Source organism: Tupaia chinensis, unplaced genomic scaffold, assembly GCF_000334495.1.
Source record: "Tupaia chinensis unplaced genomic scaffold, TupChi_1.0 Scaffold000249_1, whole genome shotgun sequence".
NCBI classification, from domain to species: Eukaryota; Metazoa; Chordata; class Mammalia; order Scandentia; family Tupaiidae; genus Tupaia; species Tupaia belangeri.
The window spans coordinates 1,666,304-1,687,075 of NW_006159728.1; the positions used below are offsets into that span (position 1 = coordinate 1,666,304).

General features: G+C 39.8%; 1 protein-coding gene and 1 long non-coding RNA gene across 6 annotated transcripts in view; one reads left to right on the forward strand and one right to left on the reverse strand.

The window, feature by feature from the left end:
• The window catches only part of LOC102479417 (uncharacterized), a 60,045-nt gene extending 45,084 nt beyond the window's left edge, over positions 1-14,961 (reverse strand). For all 5 annotated transcript variants that reach the window (XR_334610.1, XR_334608.1, XR_001370405.1 and 2 more), the window contains exon 1: positions 14,779-14,961. This is a non-coding gene — a long non-coding RNA (uncharacterized LOC102479417). The remainder of the gene's footprint in view (positions 1-14,778) is intronic.
• Positions 14,962-15,042: 81 nt separating this feature from the next.
• The window catches only part of SEC61G (SEC61 translocon subunit gamma), a 12,543-nt gene continuing 6,813 nt past the window's right edge, over positions 15,043-20,772 (forward strand). The window contains exons 1-3 of the mRNA XM_006148905.3: positions 15,043-15,136; positions 17,027-17,126; positions 18,550-18,652. Of these exons, the coding sequence (XP_006148967.1) occupies positions 17,033-17,126; positions 18,550-18,652 (197 nt within the window). The 5' untranslated portion in view covers positions 15,043-15,136; positions 17,027-17,032. The remainder of the gene's footprint in view (positions 15,137-17,026; positions 17,127-18,549; positions 18,653-20,772) is intronic.

The following is a 20,772-nucleotide window of genomic DNA, read 5'->3' on the forward strand; positions in this document are numbered from 1 at the left end:
CTGAATGCAATTTGGGCCGTTGTTTCATGGTCCTGAGAAATCTCAGGGGGAAAAAAAAAACTCAAACACAAAACACTGTATTTTGATGATGAGCTTTGTCTGTGAAAAACTAGAATCACAGAAGTTACCTAAACATGTCTATCACGGTGCAATTTCTTAAGCAGGTGGCCTACATAAGCCAGTTCATTTTCTTTATCTGCCTTTTCCCAGCCCCCATTTCCAGGGAGCTTTATTTTCTGTAACAAGGATTTAGAAAGGGATGATGGACTTTCATTCTGCAATATAGCACCTTATAGAGTTTGTCTGGACTGTTTACAGCTTGTCCAACTGTCTTGGGAATTTTTTAACCTCCTTCACATGCTTTTTAGTGAAATTAGAGCCTTTCTCCATAAAGACCAATGAGATGATCTTCAGTATTATTACAGAAGTCCCATTTATTAACCTGATGGATTTCAGATGCCAAAATGTATTGAATACCACTGTCTCACGGTACCACAGTGCTTCATTCCAGCTCTAGCATTGACAGACCACACTTGGCAGCCAGGGCATCCCTTGGCTCCCAGGGTAGACCCTACTCAGGGCCATTGAAACATGGCCACACTTGTGGCCAGCTGTAATCAATTCCATGTTTTCATCCCCAAATCCTTTTTTATTTTTTAGTTGCTAGAGGGTGTGTGCACTTACCAGAGACAGAGAGAGGGGGAAAGTACACCCCCTAATTGGGTGTGGTTGTGCAGCAATCCCTTCTCCTTAATTTCTCCATCCTGTTAAGATTTGGGGGCATGCATGCATATGCACCTGGCATGTTTTTCAAGCTGCTGGGGCCAGGATTTGAATCTCTTGGTAGACCATGTGGTATCCAGTTCCCTTAACCACTAAGCCTGGAGGCCGGCTCAATTTTCAAATTCTTATACATTCTTTATATAGAAGAAATATCTTCTAGCAAAATTTTATTCAATCCTGACATAGTACCCTTAATTTAAGAATAATGCATGTAGAGTTTTATTAATTCTGAAGGGATCACCTCTTTTATAAGAGGCCTAGAGTGGCCCTGGCCTTTAGGTAAATCCTGAAGAGACCCAATAGGTCAGCACTGCTGCCTCCCAGATACTGTGAACACTGAGCTTTTGAGAGAGAAGACATGAGCTTACAGTTGTTTTTTGGTATGAAAAAGATAGGAAAGATTTTTAGGAAATACATACTACTAGGGCGTGGAAAGTGGTGGTGAGCGGGAAAGTGAAATACACAGAGGCTCCCATGTTTACAGACTGGAAAGAGGATGAGGTTTACCACAATACTGAAATCCAGAACACAGAGGATTCCCCTGGGAACAGGGAAGATGGGGATGAATTGAGAGTGAAGAAAGTGTAGGACAGTTTAGTGGAGATGCATTCAGATTTACATGTGGCTACAAAGGTTATTCCAAAGTTTGACTTAAAAGTTATATTTAAGTGAAATTGAAGCTATATGATTACATGAGGTAAAAACAACAACAACAAAAAAAGAGTGTGAAGTATGAGAGGAGTCAAACACTAATGTTAAAGGGTGATCAGAAAAAAGAAATAATTAAAAAAGACATGAAAGAAAAGAAAAAAAGTAGAAAAATAGGGGCTGGCAGGTGGTGTAGAAGTTGTGGCAGTGGACTCCCACATGGCTGACTGCGGTTTGAATCCCAGATCTGGCAGCTTGAAATTTATGCCAGGCGAGTGTGCTTGCATGCTCAAAATCCTAAGAGGAGAATGGAGAAGAAGAGATTGTAGCATGGTCATCCCCCTGAAGGGTGATTTCTCACTTTCTCTCTGCCTCTCTCTGTGTCTCCGGAGAGCACATGCCGTATAGCAAAAAAATCTCTCTTAAAAAAAGGGTAGAAAAATGGAGAATGATGATATTGAAGAAAATTTTAAGGAAAGAGTAGTCAAGAATGTAAAATTTAAGACAATTTAAGATTGCCTTAATCACTAGCTTTTAAAAAATTACTTTAAAATTATTGCAACAGAAGACTTGTAGAAATACATAGTGAACTAATTTGTATAATTTCTCCATTATGTGTAATTTTTCAGTTCCTAAGAGACCCAAAGCACAGCTATTACTTTGGTGGAGAAAAATTACTCCACAAAGGGGCCACTGTAGAGACCGATAAAGATTTGTTTTGTTTTCTCTATTGCTTGTACTGACATTTAAAAAGTAAATTCTATTAATTTTATAAGTCAATAATAACTAGTCAAGAATTTCTACTCGTGAAATAAAGGCAACAAAGAACCAGGGAAGTTTCTTATAATGAGAAATCCTCAAGAGATGAATTTGATCAAGTATTTTATGTTGCAATATTAGTCATACTCCTCGGGATTTAGCTCATCACATATTTTTCCTTCATTTAACAATTTTTTTTAACTTTTCTAATTTAGAAGCATTCCAAAAATTGATGATGATGCAGTAAGCATTACTAACATTGACCTTAACATCATGGAAATTACTTCATTATCACTCTGGTTGCCAAAACCATTCTAGGACAGATTGTGATCCTGGTGTGCGATGAACAAAACAGAATGAAAAGATTTCCCTTGGTATTAGTGGCAATTGAGACATTTCTCCCGGAGAGAACCAATCTGTTCCTTTGACAAAAATGGACAGGAAACTTAGGCTCCAGTATCAACAAGAGAGTTAAGAGAGAGCACATGTCACATTGAGGGTCCTAATTCCAGAAATGATACCAGAGACAGCACAAGGTTAGCATGGGTTTGGGTACACACTTGAAAATAGCAGTTGGAGTCACATTAGTGGCTGCCGATCTCAGATACAGTGCAGCAAGAAGTTGAGACACTCATTTATCCATCAGCTTCCAGTCTATCTCCAAGACATTATTTCAAATACATAGGATCTTTCTAAGTTTCAGCTCCTTTTTAGTCATTTACTTCACCATTACTCCTGTTATTCTTTCGTTCATTCCACAAATATTTACATACTACCTTTCTATGTGCTGGTACTTTAAGGATAAAATCTCTCCCTTAATGGGGACTACATTTTAGTGGGGAGACAAAGCTGGAAGGCATGGAGGATCATTTCGCCCTGCTTTTAGAAGCTCAGCATAAAGCTCGGTAGAGAGAGCTACATGAAGAGAGACAGAACTGCAAATCCTGGTGAAGAGCTCTATTTTCTTTTAATAATTATTTTATTTAACTTTATTTTATCTTTTACTTAAATTTGACCAGGGAGAGACAGAGCAAAAAGGAGAAAGAGAGAGAGAGAGAGAAGTGAGAAAGCAAATCACCAGGTCCGGGACTTGAACTGTGGTCGGCCATGTGGGAGTCCAGCACCCTTAGCCACCACACCACCTGCTGGCCCCATCTCTGTTAGTTTTACAGAAGGACAAGTTAATGACTAGTTGCCAGGTTCTGGAGGATGCTCCTGCCTAACACGGCCACTTCCCTCAGCCAGAGACTGTATGTAGTCTCATGGATGTCCCGACTTCACCCTTTCCTCCAAATACACACCATAAATACATGAAGCATCATGAGGTATTTCCCTTCTTTACTGACACCTTGGCCTTGGAATAGGCAAACCATGTATGTCTGATCTAAGCTTTAATAAGTAGCAAGAGTCAGGGAGATTGTAATGGGAGATATAAATACTTCTCTGAGAGTTTCTATCTGAAAACTCTATTTTATACCTAGTTTCCTGGTGCTCTAACAAATACATAAGTAAAGATAATTTTCAATAGTTCTAAGTGTTATGAACAAAACACTGCAATGCTTTAAAGAGGGGGTTGAGGATGGGCAAAGATTAGTAAGGACAGCCAGGGAGGACCTCTGAGGAGATAACAACAGAATCCAAGCACAGTGAAAAAAGACTGGCAGCCAGGCAAAGAAAGAAGATTGAAGCACAGGAATGGCACATGTAGAGGGCAGATGTGAAGGTGATTTTGCCACATTAGTGGGACAGAAGGAAAGCCACAGTGAATGAGGGTAAGAGTCTTGGGGGTGACGTAGAGAGATGATCAGGGGATCCATAAGGATCTGATTTTATTCTAATGATAGGAAACAATGGAAGACATTTAAATAAAAGATTGATATGACTTTATAATTGTGCTTAAAAGTGTAACTCTTAGATCTGGAGGAGAACAGCATGCAGAGGTCATGAGTGGATGCAGAGAAACCAGTTAGTAGGCTATGGCAATGGTCCAGTGAGGAGGTGAAGGGTAGAGAAACAAGTCTACAGAACTTGTGAGTTGAGTGGTGACTGTATGGGAGAGGCAAGACAAAAGAATTACAGATGACTCCTGGATGGAGAGAGATTGTAGTCCTTCAATACCAGGACAAAGTCATGTACAAGTAGCCATTGAGAACAAAATGGGAGACAGCAGGAAATGGAGACAAACACTCGAGAGCCTCATGTAAACAGGAAGTCGGAAAGGCCAATGTTTGAGGGAGGCAAATGAGTCTGAAATATTCCTGGGCAGTTGGTAACTCTCCAGTATTTTATAGGCTGCAGTCAGCCAATGGGGCTCTATTTTGGGAAGTCTAGCAAGCTAGTCTTGCAAAAGTGAGACAGAATATTCAAGCCAAAGTTGTAAGACAAACATATGCCCATGTATAAAATTCAGGCCCAAAGTCCCAAGCTGACTTGGAGGTTGGTCACTAGAATTTACCTCAGAAACTGAGACTTAGTCAAGAGGTTCCAGGTAAGCCACAAAGGAAACATAGAAAGCAAACTAGTCATGGGGCCAGCAGGTGGCGTGGCGGTTAAGGTGCTGGATTCCCACATGGTCGACAATAGTTCGAATCCTGAATATGGCAGTTTGCTTTCTCACTTTCCTGTTCTATCTGCTCAAATTTTAAAAATAATAATAAAATTAAATAAATATTCTTTTTTAAAAAAGGAAGCTAATTAATCATATGTTGCAATCCTGTGTGCTAGGTGGTTACACATGCACTGTATCAGTTAATCTGCAGAAAGAACCCAATGAGGAAGGTGTGGTTTCTTCATTCTCTGTAAGAAAAAAAACGAAGCTCAGAGAGATTTCTTAAGTAGCTCAACAGCAGTCAGGAGAAGAATGAGACTGGAACAGCTGCCGCCTGGCTCCAAACTGCATGCTTACCTTTCATTAGCACAGAGAACTTCAGTTAAGCCTAGGCAGACTCAGGGATATTCAGGTGTTCAGCTCTAGATGCTTGAAGTCTGCCTTGTTCATGTATGAATTAAAGAATAGTTAGAAAGCTAGACTTGGGGCCAGTAAGTGGAGTAGTGGTTAACATGCTGGACTTCTACATGGCTGACTGGCGGTTCAACCTGGACCCAGCAACTTGAAACTCATACCTGGTGCATGTTAAGTGCAGCCCAAAATCCCAGGAGGAGAATGGTGAAGAAGTGACTGTGGCATGGTCATCAGCCCTGTGGGGTCATTTCTCACTCTTTGGCTCTCTGGTGAGTGCATGCACCCTATAGCAGCAAAAAATCTCCCTCTCGCTCTCAAAAAAAAAAAAAAAAAAAAAAAAAAAGAAGAAGAAAGATAAAATGAAAGCTAGACTTTATACACAGAATCTGCAGTTCTCTTCTTCCTACTCATCTCCACGCCCTCTTTCTGGTCATAGTAGTTGTCCTGAACTCTGCCATCTGGCTCTTCAAGTTAGTAAGTTACCATTTGCTAACTCCATGGCACAAACTAGGACCTGCCCTGCCCTGCGTATAAGTCATGAAATTGGGATATTTACCAAGTGCCTTTTCTTCTTTCAAGTACTAAATTTCCCTCTAGAATCTGCCTATATTTCGTCTTCCTGTCTTCATAGTGTTGTCTTATATATTGAATCCAGAGATTATAGTTATCTAAAAGAGAGTTAATTTGATAGGAAAAAACTTTGTCATTACTGAGAAATGTTTTAAACAAAAAAAATCTGAACCAAACAGATGGTTTCTAAAAAATGGATTCATTTTTTCACTGTTTCTTTTGACAGAATGAATGCTTCATGATGTGCCTAGTATTCTGGTCATAGTATCCCTTTGTAGATTTATCTGTGCATTCCTCGGCTCTTTCACGCATCAGTTTCACATGCTAGTGTGTGTGTGTGTGTGTGTGTGTGTGTGTGAGTGTTTGTGTGTGTCCCTCTACTGGCGGACTTTCTAAACAACTCAAAGTACTCCAGAAATGAAAAACAAGCTTTTCTGGACATAAGACAGTTTCTCACAGCTTAATTGGTGAGTAATAAACTGTAGTAAACATTAATCTCCCTAATAACAGAATATCTTAATGAGAACTATTTACTTTTGTTGGTTTTTACTAGCAACAACAACAGAAAAGCTCAAGTTCTTAAAGATGTTTAAAGGATTTGCAGCACAGCTACTGAATGTAAACAACAGTTAAGTATATCAGATAAGACTCCCAAAAGCACCTGGCAAAGAAAGTATTGAGAACAATAATATCAATGACTTGAAGGAGTGTCAGGTGAAACTGGGACTTGATTTAGAAAGACACTATATACATAGACTTTCTTGAAGTAACATCGCCATCTTGTGTCGCTTTTTAGATACTGTTGATAAAAACAACGCAAACCTTATCACTGTTCTCCAATAAAGGAAATCTGAAATTTTGACGATTAAAATAGAACATAAATACTTATACACTTAAAAAAAAACTGTATTAGGTCGTGGGGTTTGTTTTTGTTTTTGTTTTGTTTTTTTTTTTTTTGAGAGAGATTTTTGCTATAGGGCATGCGTGCTCACTGGAGAGACCGAAAGACAGAAAGACAGAAAACAAGAAATTACCCCCAAAAAGGACGGCCATGCGGCAATCCCTTCTCCTCCTCTCTTCTCTTAGAATTTTGAGCACTCACGCACATGTACCCAGCATGTTTTTGTTGTTGTTGTTGTTGAAGTTTTTGTTATAGGGTGCGTGTGCTCACCAGAAAGAGACAGACAGAAAGCGAGAAATCACCCCCCAGGGTGGATGGCCACACTGCAATCCCTTCTCCTCCATTCTCCTCTTGGGACCTTGGGCACACATGCACACGCGCCCGGCGTGAGTTTAAGCCACCAGGTCCAGGACGCGAACCGCGGTCCACTATGTGGGAGTCCAGCGACATAGCCATTAAGTCAACTGCTGGTCCCCAGCGTGAGTTTTAAGTTGGTGGGTTCAGGACTCAAACTGTGGCCAGCTGCATGGGAGTCCAGCAATGTAACCATTGTGCCATCTGCTTAGAACTTCATAAGAAATCTACAAAAATTATGTTAGAGCTAATGAGTGAATTTACCAAGTCTTAATATACTGTGTCAGTCTGCTGGTCCTGAGGTCGATTTTTATTGAATAATATGGACCTTATAAAAGTGATTCCATCAGTCCAACAAGTTCTGACAAATGTATCCGGCCAACCAACCACAGATACCTGAAGATGCAGGACACTTTTGTCACCTCTGAGAAACGTCCTTGCACCCATTTACAGATAATTGGACCCCAGCCCTGCTCCAGGCAACCACTGTTCTGCTTCCTGTCATTACAGAGCAAGTTTGACTTTTTAGCATATAAATGAAATTGTATAGTATGTACTCTTGTAAGTATGTACTTTTTAAATTTGACAAAACATTTCTGAGATCTGTTCATGTTGTTACACCATCAGCACCTTATTCATTTTCACTGCTGAGTGCTGGTGTTCCCTTGTATGAATATCCCCCAACTTATTTACTCATTCTTTCGTTGATGGACATTTGGTTGTTTACAGATTTTGACTATTGTGAATAAGATTACAATGAGCAAATGTGTATTAAGACGTATGTACAAGTGTTCTCATTTTTCTCAGTAAATCTGCAGTAGACTGCTAGGTCTTAAGAGTAAAGGAGATCGGGACCAGCAGTTAGCACAATGGCTATGTCGCTGGACTCCCACATAGTGGACCACGGTTCGAGTCCCAGACCCGGTGGCTTAAACTCACACCGGGCGCATGTGCGTGCGTCCCCAAGATCCCAAGAGGAGAAGGGATTGCGGCGTGGCCATCCCCCCTGGAGGGTGATTTCTCGCTGTCTCTCTGTCTGTCTGGCGAGCGCACACGCCCTATAGCAAAAACCTCTCCAAAAACAAACAAACAAACAAAGAGTAAAGGAGATGTTTAACTTCATAAAAAATAGAAGAATTTTCTCACTTTATATTCCCATAGCAATGAAAGCTCCAGATACATAGCACTCGGTGCACTTGTCAATATTTGGTATTATCATTCTTTTTAATTTTATCCACCCTAGTGGGTATATAGTGGGAACTCATAAAGATTATAATTTGCATTTTCTTGTTATCAGTGATGGTAAAGTATCTTTTCATGTTTTTACTTCTTATTGATAATTTTCTTTGGCTATGTATGTTTAATTCATGTACTTTCCTCCCTTCATACAACTGGGTTATTTGTATCATTATTTTAAAATTTATGCTTGATATAAGTGTTTTGCTAGATATGCATTATTACTTTTTCATAGTCTGTGACTATGATGGGTAAACATTTTTAATTTTGATAAAGTCTAATTCATCATTTTTTTTATAGTTATAGCTGTTACCTCAAAATATTTGCCTATATTGAGATCACAAAACTTTTCTGGGTCCATCAGGTGGCTTGGTAGTTAATGACACTGGACATCCATATGGCTGACTGTGGTTCAAATCCTGGACTTGGGGGCTTGCTTTCTCACTTTCTCTCTCTTTCTTTCTCACTCTGTCCCTCTCTGATCAAATCAGAAATAAAAAAATAAGTAAAATTAAATAATTGTTTTAAATTTTTTTCTTCTATGCTTTTTCTTAAAGTTGTATAGTCTTTGTTTTCACATTTCATTCTATGAGTGCTTTTCATGTTTTTTGTTTGTTTGTTTGTTTGTTTTTTGGAGAGGTTTTCGCTATAGGGCGCGGGTGCTCGCCAGACAGAGACAAAGAGACAGAAAGCGAGAAATCACCCCCCAGAGGGGATGGTCACGCTGCAATCCCTTCTCCTCCATTCTCCAGCGACACAGCCATTACGCTAACTGCTGGTCCCAAGAATAATTATTTTTAAAAAACTCAGTCGCCCATATCTGCATGGATCAATTTCTGAGCGATTTTATTCCACTTATCTATTCATCAAACCTCAGGCCAGTATAACTCTGTCTTGCTCTCTCTTGCTTTATATTAAGTCTTGAAGTCCTCCAAATTTGTTCTTGTTTTAAAGTAATGTTTGTCACTCCATGTCTCCTTTACATTCACTTAAAAACCTTAGGATCAGCTTATCAAGTTCCACAAAACAGCTGAGACATTGATTAGGACTGGTATTGCATTTACTAATTTGGGGAAAACTGACATATTAACAGCAATGAGTCTTCGAATCTATAAGCATGTTTCTTTGCCTTTAATTTCTCTCAGAACTTTTTGTAGTTTTCTGTGTATAAGTTTTACATATTTAAAAAATATTTTAAATATTTTAGAAGTTTGATGTGAATATATAACTATGATGGTATTTATTTCATTTTTTCATTGTTAGTATACTAAACACACATGACTTTATTTACTGACTCAGTATACCAAGACTTTTTGAATTCACTCATTAGCTTTAATGAGTGAATAATTTTTGTAGATTTCTTAGGAAATTCTCAATGTACGATAATGCCAAAAACAAATGAACACTGTTTCCAAAACAAAAACATGCCTTTTACTTCTGTTGTTTTTCTTTAAAAAAAAAAAATTATCCATTTGATTGAGGGGAGAGAGAGAAAGAGATGGGCACTATCATCAGGGAACCCCATGATTCCTCCTCTAGCCTCCAACAAAGCAGGATTAAGCCCACACAAACAGGCAGCTGATGCGGTCCAGGTTAACCCAGGATTCAAACCAGGGTCCTCCATGTGGCTCAGCTCTGGCTGAGTCACCAAGGCCAGGGTGGCTTGTTATTTTTTTTTTTTTTAATTTTTTTTTTATTGGCATTCCAGGACAATGCTGAATGCCAATAATGGGAATACAGACTTATTCCCAGTCTTACAGGAAATAAATTCAGTATTCTGCCATTGTGATGCTTGCATATTTTTGAAAACTAAAAATGCTCTTTATCAGTTTGAGAAAGTTCACTTTTAATCTTATTTTGACAAAATGTTTTTGTAATAAATGTTAGCAAGTTTTGTCAAATGCACTTTGTCTACTCATCCTGAAGAAAATACACCTCCCATAACCACCTTCATTCTATTAATATGATGAGTTGCATTGATTTTCCAAATGTTAAAGCCAGCCATGCACTTCCAAGAAAATTTCTACTTGGTTATAATATATTATGCTTTTATAGCTCGATTCTATTTGTTAATCGTTTTTTCAGGCATTTTTTGCATGTAGGTTTACGAGGACTATTGGTGGTAGTTTTCCTTATAATACTTGTCTGCTTTGGGTGTTAGAGTGATGATGCCAACAAAAATTTAGTTTTCTATTTTATGAAAGAGTTTGTGCATTTCATTATTATTTATTTCTTCAGTGTTTAATAAAATTCACCACTGAAGACATTTGGGTCTGTAGTTTTCCTTGTAAGGCAGTCTTAAATTATGAATTCAATTTCTTTAATACATATAGTTATTCACATTTTCTAACAGTAATTTTTATATCAATAATCTTATCAGAAGTTTTCATTGGTTCTCTCATTACCAGTTTAGTGTCTGTGAAATTGATAGCGGTGTCTTCTCTTTCATTTCTGACATTGGAACTTTGTATTTTTTAAAATTAGTTCAGCAATATATTTATCAATACTGATTTTTCAAATCTTTTTTTGGAGAGGTTTTTGCTATAGGGTGAGTGCACTCTCCAGAAAGACAGAGAGAGACAAAGAGACAGAAAGTGAGAAATCATCACCCTGGGGGTGGGGGGATGGCCACACCGCAATCCCTTGTCTTCCATTCTCCTCTTGGGATCTTGAGCATGCACACACATGTGCACAGCATGAGTTTAAGCCACCGGGTCCAGGACTCAAACCGCGATCAACTACATGGGAGTCCAGCAACATAGCCATTATGTCAAATGCTGGTCCCTCAAATAATCTTCTTTTAAACCTCATTGATTTATCTCTATTTCTATTTCCTGGGGTAGCAATATTTTCCTGTAAATGGCTGGCTAATAAACATTTTAGGTTTGCAGCCCATACTAACCTCTCTAACATGGCAGTAGACAATGAGGAAACAAATAAGTGGAATTACATTCAAGTAAAGCTATTTACAAAAACAGGTGTCAAGTCAGATTTGTGCCTGCAACTAGGGTTTAATGATCCCTGGTGTATTAATTTCAACTCTTCACTTTTTATTTCCTTCTACTTACTTCAGAGTTTCTCTCTTATTATCCTTCATGGTAGAAAGCTTAATGCTTCAGTTTTCAAGAGACATTTCTCACAGATGCAGAAGTCTAGGTTTGTATTTCCACCTCATCCGCCTCCCAACTCCCATAAAGTACTTTATTTACTTATTTATTTTCTTTTTAAAGAATTATTTATGTAATTCTATTTGTTATTATTCTCTTTCAATTTGATGAGAGAGAAAGGGAGAGAGAGAGAGAGAGAAAGCAAGAAAGCAAGCTGCCAGGTCCAGGATTTGAACTGTGGTCAGCCATGTGGGAATCTAGCACCTTTAACCACCATGTCACCTGCTGGTCCCTATTTATTTATTTATATTTTAGAGAAATTTTTGCTATAGGGCACGTGTGTTTGCCTGAGAGACAGGGAAAGACAGAAAACAAGAAATGACCCCCCCAACCGGGAAGATGGCCGTACCGTAATCCCTTCCTCCACTCTACTTTCAGAATTTTGGGCACGTGTGAACATGTGCCTGGTGTGAGTTATAGCCACTGGGTCCAGGACTTGAACCATGGACGACTGGTCAACTATGTGGGAGTCTAGCAATGTAACCATTATGCCATCTGTTGGTCCTATCCATAAAGCACTTTAAAGGGCTGATTTGCCCTTTATTGATTCGGATCTATATATGTGTGTGTGTGTATTTGTTGCTTCACCATCTTTTATCGCTGTTTTTCAGAAATTTCATTATGATACACTCGGCTGTGGTTTTCTACTTTTTTTTTTTTTCCTGTTTAGGTTTTGAACTTACTGGACTCATCAGTTCATAAAGCAATTGAATTTAGAAAATGTTTTCACTGGTACCCTGAAATCAGTTGCAGTGGGGATACTTTGACCATGAATTGGTCAGTGTAGGAAACTGAGGCTTCCCCACCCTGATAGAGACCATTATTATAAATTTTCCAGAATGCTTCTGTCCCTAGGTCGTAAATGTTTGGTTTTCAATTTTCTTTTCTCTCTGAGTTTGTACAATGGCAGTTTCTGTTGCCCTGTTTAAACGTACCGATCTTTTCTTCTGAAATCCCCATTGTTTGTATGTTATGCCTATACCTTAACTTTTTCATCTTAGATGAGTTGTTAGTTCCTATTGATCTTTTCATTATGCTTATTTTTCTTTAAATTCTGGGGCTTATTTATAATAAACTGATTTATAACCATCACTGGTAATTTCCTCATGTCAGCTATTTCTACATGTTTCTATTAGTTGATTTCTCTCTTGATCATGAGTTACATTTTTCTGTTGTGACATCTTTAGTAATTTCAATTGGATGTTAGACATGATTTTTAATTTCAAGTGTTTTACCTCAATGTTTTCCAGCTCTTCGCCATTGTCTGCTTAGCCTATGGTTTCATCCTATATATGTACACACAGAGTCTTCAACAAAGTTCACGGAAAATATAAAATATGAAATATTGTTTCAAAAAAAGTTTTGCATCAAAATGAAATTGAACATAAATTCCTATTTTCCATGAGGTTTCTGAAGTCTCTTCATATTGGGTTTCATCAACAGAACTGAGGGGACCTCTCTGCAGATTTCCAGAGCTCCTTCTCTAGCTCCTTCCTCTACCCTAATTTGCTCTAGGGCTTCCAGCCAGCTCAGTGTTTTTGATCTCTAGTAATTGCCATTCTCTACATGGGATACTGTGTGGTGGCTTGAAAAACATGCCAGGTGTCCATGGGTGCCCAGGATTCTGACAGGATGAAGTAATGGAGGGAAGAGGATGGTGGTGTGACTTGACCCCATGGGGAGGGGGCTTTCTCTCGCTCTCTTAAATCTCCCCATCCATGTGCACATGCCCTTTGGAATTACAAATAAATAAATAAGTAAATAAATAAAAAGCAAGAAACAGAACAGATGTATAGATGTGGGCCAGCAGGTGGTGTGGTGGTTGAAGCACTGGATTCCACATGGCCAACTTTGTGGTTCGAGTCCTGGACCTGGTGGCCTGAGAAACATGCCAGGTGCATGTATGTGTGAGCCTGAAATCCAAAAAGGAAATGGAGAAGAAGGGATTGTTGTGTCACCATCCACTCTGGAAAGGTGATTTCTCAGTTTCCTTCTCTCAGTTCCTGTCTCTCCAGAGAGTACATGTACCTTGCAGCAAAAACGAACAAAAAAAACCCAACAGTATAGACGGTTAAAAACTGAATTACAAAACAAAAAATCACTTGAGCTAACCACAGTGACTTCAGAAGGAATAAGGTAAAAACGAGAATATATGAAGCATAAAGAACAATGAAAAGCAAACAAAAGAGCAGCCTCCTGAAAATGATACCCTGACAGATCAAGTAGGACATCACAAGATGCAGAACACAGAATTTCCTAGAATCGAAGAATCAAATTGTAGCAAAAAAAAAAACACAGAATAGCACTTTTCATTGAGTTAGATCTTGATTGTCAATAAATTTCAGGCATAAAGAAAATGTTCTTTGATGACATAGAGGTGACAAAGATGGAAAAAATAAAGCTAGCATCAGATTTTTTGCCTTTAAAAATAAGTACTGCAGGACCAGCTCCATGGTTTGGTGGCTGCGGGAGCTGGATCCCACATGGCCAAACCATGCATGCAGTTCTAGGCCCAGACCCTGTAGCTTGAGAAATGTGTACTATGTGCAACCATGCCCAAAATCCTGAAGGGAGAGAGACAAGAAAAAGGGATTGAGGTGTGACCATTCCCCATGGAGGGTGCCTTTGTTGTTTGAGGGCTTCTGTGATACCCAGGTTCTTGGCCACTTTCTCCTCTCCCTCTCTGTCTCTCTCTGTGTCAAGGACATGCTTTCTAGAATAGTAACAATAAAAAGTTCTGGAATATACTGGACTAATTAAATTTTAGCTTAAGAAAACAAAGTAATGACTCATTTCACACCCATCCAAGTAACTAAGTGTAAAGATAGGGACATCCAAAAATACAGGAACTCAAGAAATAAGTGTCTTTCAGCCACATTAAAAAATAATACTGTTCGGGACCAGCAGTTAGCGTAATGGCTATGCCACTGGACTCCCATGTAGTCGACCGCGGTTTGAGTCCCGGACCCGGTGGCTTAAACTCACACCAGGCGTGTGTACATGTGTGCCCAAGATCCCGAGAGAATGGTGGAGAAGGGACTGCGGCGTGGCCATCGTCCCCCGGGGCGGTGATTTCTTGCTTCCTGTCTCTCTGTCGAGCGCACGCGCCCTATAGCAAAAACAAACAAACAAACAAAAATATATACTGTTTCGACATTAAAATTTAACTGACCAAGACATAATTTTTTTAAAATACACGTTAAAGCCCTGTCGGGGCGGGAAGACGATTTGGAATGAGGTCGTTCACACCATCGTATTACTTTGAGTCTACTTTGACCAACGACGTTACAACGTACAGGGAGTCTGTACACTAGGCAGACATACTGGACGGCGGCAAACAGAAACCTTGACGAGAAATCCTTCATCTCATCGAATGAATCCATTCATCAGGCAGTTACCTAAAACGCGGCTACTAGAGGCCGTGGGGCCGCGAACGCGAATAGAGCGAGGTCGGGTTGGTGGAGCTCCCGGGACTTGGCGGGGTAAGAACAGGAAGGTCGCCCCTCTCAAACCCCGAAGGAAGCCAACGTCCCCTTCGGGCGCCAATCATCAAGCCTTCAGCACGCCTCTTCCGGGAAGCGTGGCCGACGCGCAGGTCGCGCTGGGCCTGCGCACTGATGTCATAGCCTAGGGAGCCAATTGGATGGAGGTGTGGGCGGGCTGATGTCAGAAGCCTGGTTTCCGGTTCCGGCGGGTCTCAGTTGGCTTTTGCTCCTGTGCTACGTGTCCCTGGTATCTTAAGCGGCAGCGGGTCCGGTAAGGGTCTTCTTGCGTGCGGGTACGGGGCGAAGCGGGTAGGACCTTGTTGGCGACCGGGGGAATCGGGTAGGCCCCATTTTGCGATCCGCGGTGGCGGCGTCACGGTTAAGTCTGCGGGTCTCTCCTGGCGGCTTTCGCCGGGCAGGCGGTAAGAGGGGCCCCTGGAAAAAGGTCTTAGGCCGATGTTGGGCCACTCCGACCGCCCATGTACCCACCAGCACAGCCTCCATTGGAAGCAAGGACCTGGGGCAGTGGCCTCGCGAGGAAGAGGGGCTTCGACGGCCGGAATAGACTTCTGGTCCAGAGTTCGGCTTTCTCGTCGCTAGTCTCGGCCACCCATGGACAGGAACTCTTCTCGGGGGTGTCCAGTGGCTTCTGTGCTCCAGTCCAAGATGATGGCTCGCAGCCGGGACCCCTATGGGGTTGATGGTGTATGTGTATGGAGAGTCCCGTCTTGGGAGAGTGTGTTTAGCCCTGGCCGTCCCTCCTCTCTCGTAGAATAAAGTGGGAAGATTGGTCTCTCTATTCTTTGCGAGATCTCAGTGGGTTATTGTTTTACTTCCCCTCACATTGAATACAGTATTTTATGTAGTGTGTCTTTGTCTGGAGACAGAGCCCTTACCTTTCATCGCGAAGTGATGACATGAAGTTTAAGCCAATTGAGTTTCCAGAAAAGGTTAAGTGAAATACTGAGAAAACGGGCATTGTTACTGTGGTTTTCTTCCAGAGAACGTTTACAGAATTTCTAGTATATAAGTGTCTCATATATGTTACTCCATTTGATTGTCCACTGCCTTTGTGCTAGATGAGAGAAATTGAGGCTTAGAGAAGTTTACATTTTGCAGCCTGGGATTTGAGTCATCCAGCTACTGTTCTGAGCATTGAATGGGTAAGAAGAGGGCCTCTTTAGCCACTATTACAGTGGCTCCCAAAGCTATCTAAACTTGTGTCACATTTCTATTTGGTGATGAATTCCTCAAAAAGATGTCTATGATAAAAATATGTAGCCTTGTTATCTAATAAGAGCTGTTTACATCTCAAGGTTTGTAGTTTAGTTAGAAGCTTGGCAGAATCCGGATCTTGCCTTAGCTTATCTCTGTGGGTTTGAACTTTTTACCTATCTCTTTGTCCATCCCACATAATATACTTTCTCTAATGTAGTGGTATGGGCATGTTTAGAACAATCAGATTGAAGCCCAGGTTTCCCTTCATCCCAAGCTCTTGCAGTGCCATAATTTCATTCACAGCAGTGGACACTGGTTTCTGGGCAGCGTAAAATAAAATTCAAAGCCAGACAGAAACACAGGCAGTAACTGAAGTTGACCTGCTTGGGAAGGTCCTGGGTTGGCTGCTCCAAGGTCCTTCCTGTACACACCAGGTATGCACTTGCTGGTGAGCCTGGCTGGGCTACGCTGGGAATGGACAGTAGTGTGAAGACTCTTGATGGAGGGGTGTCAGTCTGTCTCTTATGGGAAAAATAAATAGGCTTTAAAAATAATTAAATATAGAAAAGAATTGTTCCATTCAACATTGGTGATTCCTTAGAATAGTAAGAGGATTGTAGAGTGGATAAGGAATGAAAACCTTGTCAGTTGCTTAACCTTTTAGTAGAGATATTTCTTTTATATTAAGAGTATGTGGTCCTTTGGCAGTGAGGATAACATGAGTGAGACCTTTGCTTTTCTTTGCTTTTGATTGATTCCTTGCTGAAAGTTGCTTTAGAATGTACTTTTAGTGTTTTATTTCATGGTGTGAAATTGACTTGTATACCAAGGATGAATTTATGGCTGGTCTCATTTACATCTTGATATAGCTGAGCAGGAATTTGCTATATGACAAACAATATCAGTGAGTATTGCTCATTCATTCTTGTTTTTTCTTAAACAGGCAATCATGGATCAGGTAATGCAGTTTGTTGAGCCAAGTCGGCAGTTTGTAAAGGACTCGATTCGGCTGGTAAAAAGATGCACCAAACCTGATAGAAAAGGTAATAACTTGACCCAGCTGGTGGTGGAACAGGCAATAGGGCAGCACTGCATGATACTGGAGTCATAGGAGAAGGCCCTGGGTTCGGTTCCAGTGACCAGGACACCTGTGTGCAGCCAGGGGCATGCATGTTGATCCTAGTGGGCTGGAAGGCTGGTGGAAGGGGTATTGCAGTTTGACACAATCATGTTGAGGATGGAGCTCTGTCTCCTCACTCTGTAAAATAAGTAAGGTGTTTTTTTGTGTGTGTGTTTGTTTTTAATAGCTTCAACATGACAGAAAGGCTTTTTATTTGATTAACATCTTGATTAATAACTTGGCATACTTTGGTCAACCTTTTATTTTTGCTTTGTAGCTTTTTTTTTTTTTTTTTTTTACATTGTTACTTCTTCCTAAAGTTCGCACACCCCTTTTCTAAATTTTTCTGTTTTATCTATTTTCAAATGTGTAAGAATACTTATTGCAGCATTATTTTTCAAGCTGTATTTAGTCTTGTGTAATGACCTTTTTGTATCTCTTATATTTTCACTCTGGACATTTTACTTTTTTGTTGTTGTTCTCCCTCTCTGTCTGCATACCAGTGACTATCCTTTGCATGAAATGAATGATACAGTCGTTGCCTACCTAGAAAATTAATTTTGTTATTTATCATGATTCATGTGTTAAAAGGTGTGCCAGAAATTTACCTACTTTTATTCATTTATTTAAGTAAGAGGTAGGAATATAATTGAGAAACATAATAGATCATATTTGCATATATATAATATGATTCATAAATAAACATTGAATACAACGGAGAATAATCCTTGCTCTTAAGGAGACTAGAATCTATGGGGAAGTCTGATATAAACAAGTATAATTACGTTTTTAATTACTGCAGTGGTAAGCATGAAAGATAACTAGGAGATCTGACAGCACAGAGTAAGAGGACTGGCCAAGTGAAGAGGTCAGGGACAGCTTCCCTGAGGAAATAAATAAAACCAAAATGTGACAAGAGTCTGAAACCTTTTTATAAAATTGTACTCAACCTAATTTGATGTTTCTAGCCTCATTTTTGACTTCATTACAGTATCAAAGACCCATTGTTCAAAATGTATCAAAAAAGTTATATTTCTTTTATCATCAATATGTCATAGTAAAAATTGGTATAAGATTAAAATTTTTAAAAATTTTAATGGCTTTTTGATAAATTCACTAGTACAGATACGCACTTCTGTTTCCTTAAATAGCAACAAAATGTTGAGATTTAAAAACATGTCAGACGAGTTGGTTATGAATAATCTCACTTTTTCTTGTTTAAAAACAATTGTATACTAATCAGGAGAAATGTACACCAGTAAATTTATTTATATCATTGATAGTTTTGCCTCATACTTTCAGTGACAGTACAGAAAATAATGTGGGTTTTATGTTTTTAAATGCAGAATTCCAGAAGATTGCCATGGCAACAGCAATAGGATTTGCTATAATGGGATTCATTGGTTTCTTTGTGAAATTGATCCATATCCCTATCAATAACATCATTGTGTAAGTAAATTATTTCATAGTCTATACCTAGCATTGGATGAAAATTGAAACTGTTTGAGTTGACAGCCTCCTAGTTCACTAATACACAGAAATATCTTGACTTTTTACTGCTTTTAGGTCCTGCTGATATAAGTCAGTAGATTTATATAAATTTTTTTTAAACTAATTTGAAGATTTTTTTTTTTATGTCTTGTACCATCTTTATAGTAACTGTTAACAAAGCACTATTTTCTCCAGTGAAAAAATTTTAGAGGGTTAAACAAGTAAGTTAAAGGCACTCATTGTTTTATAAATCAAGGTTTTTTCATTTTCTTTTCTTGATAGATTGTGTGTGTGCTTGCCAGAGAGAAAAAAAACAATGTGAGAGAAAGCACTCCCCTGAGGGATAGCCATGCCTTAATCACTTCTTTTCCATTTCTCCCTACTTTTGGGATCTTGGGCACGCGCGCACACAAACACACATACACACCCCTACCTTACGTGTTTCCCAGACTGCTGGGGCCAGGACTCAGACTACACAATTGGCCATGTGGTGGCCAGTTACCTTAACTATGAGGCCACAGAACCAGTCCATAAGCCAAGTCTTTGTGACAAGCACTATTTAAATACTAGTCTTCTTTATCTTATATGATAACTTGCTGGTTCTTTAGGTGCAAAGGAAATGTAGCCCATCTGAGCATCAGTATTGTAGTTGAGCTCTAATTCTGGACCCAGATTCAGATCCTCTCTCTTATTACTTAATAGCTGTCATAGCCTTGAACAGTTTACTTAGCCTCTCTGTGCCCAGTTTGATCAGTGGATATAGTAGTTCTTCCAAAGTGTTGTAGTTAGTTATAGGGATGATTAATGACTCGGTCATGAAAGGACCTAAAAAATTTTCATGAGAACTTAAATCAGGTTCCTGTTACTGTAATGAGCCATTGACACTGATAAGCTTCATAAACTTTAGGTATATTAGACAGGAGGGGAAAAGGATGAGAAACACTGAGATCACTTTATTCTTTTTCCAAATGATTGATTTTGCTTTTTCAATTTATTACAAATCATTGGGCATCTTAGGACATTGAGTGGTTTTGGGTCTTTTAGTTTGGTGTAAGGACTAGTGTATATTCCAGTACTTACTTCATGATTTTTGTATTTACTTAATCTCTTAGTCTTACCTGCTTTTGGAGGTGCTAATACCTACTAGACTTGGGTGGTCTCTTATCCATGGAGGATCCATTTTAGGGTCCACAGTAGATGCTCGAAATTGGCTCTTACTGAACCCTATATATACTGTTTTTTTCCATTACGTACATACCTATGATAGATTAGGCACAGTAAGAGGTTAATAATAGCAGCCAATGATAAAATGGAACAAATCCTATCAAAATACTGTAATAGAAGTTACGTGAATGTGATTGTCTCTCAGACTCTCTCATTGTACCCATCCTTGTGATGATGTGAGATGATAAAACGCCTGTATGATGAGATGAGTGAAGGGAAGGACAGAAGCATTCTGACATGGCATTTGGCTGTTCTTTTTTTTTTTCTTTCTTTCTTTTTTTTGGGAGAGGTTTTCGCTATAGAGTATGTGCGCTCGCCAGACAGAGAGAGACATAGAGACAGAAAGCGAGAAATCACCCCCCAGGGGGATGTTCATGCCACAATTCCTTCTCCTCCATTCTCCTCTCGGGATCTTGGGCACGCATGCACACGCGCCCGGCGTGAGTTTTAAGCCACCAGGTCCGGGACACGAACCGCGGTCGACTACGTGGGAGTCCAGCGTCATAGCCATTATGCTAATTGCTGGTTCCCTCATTTGGCTGTTCTTGATTGTGACAGATGTCAGGAGGATGATGTGCTTCAGTGATCCTGGGTCACCAAGCCAGTGTCAGTAGTTATGTGTCAGGAGCAGACCATGTTAATGGTTGACATCTTCAGTTGATTTTAGTTTGCTGAAACCTGTTGAGAACATTGTTATCAGAAGTCGTCATCTCTTGGGAACCAGCAGTTAGCATAATGGCTATGTCGCTGGACTCCCACGTAGACGACCGCGGTTCGTGTCCCGGACCCGGTGGCTTAAAACTCACGCCGGGCGCATGTGCGTGCGTGCCCAAGATCCCGAGAGGAGAATGGAG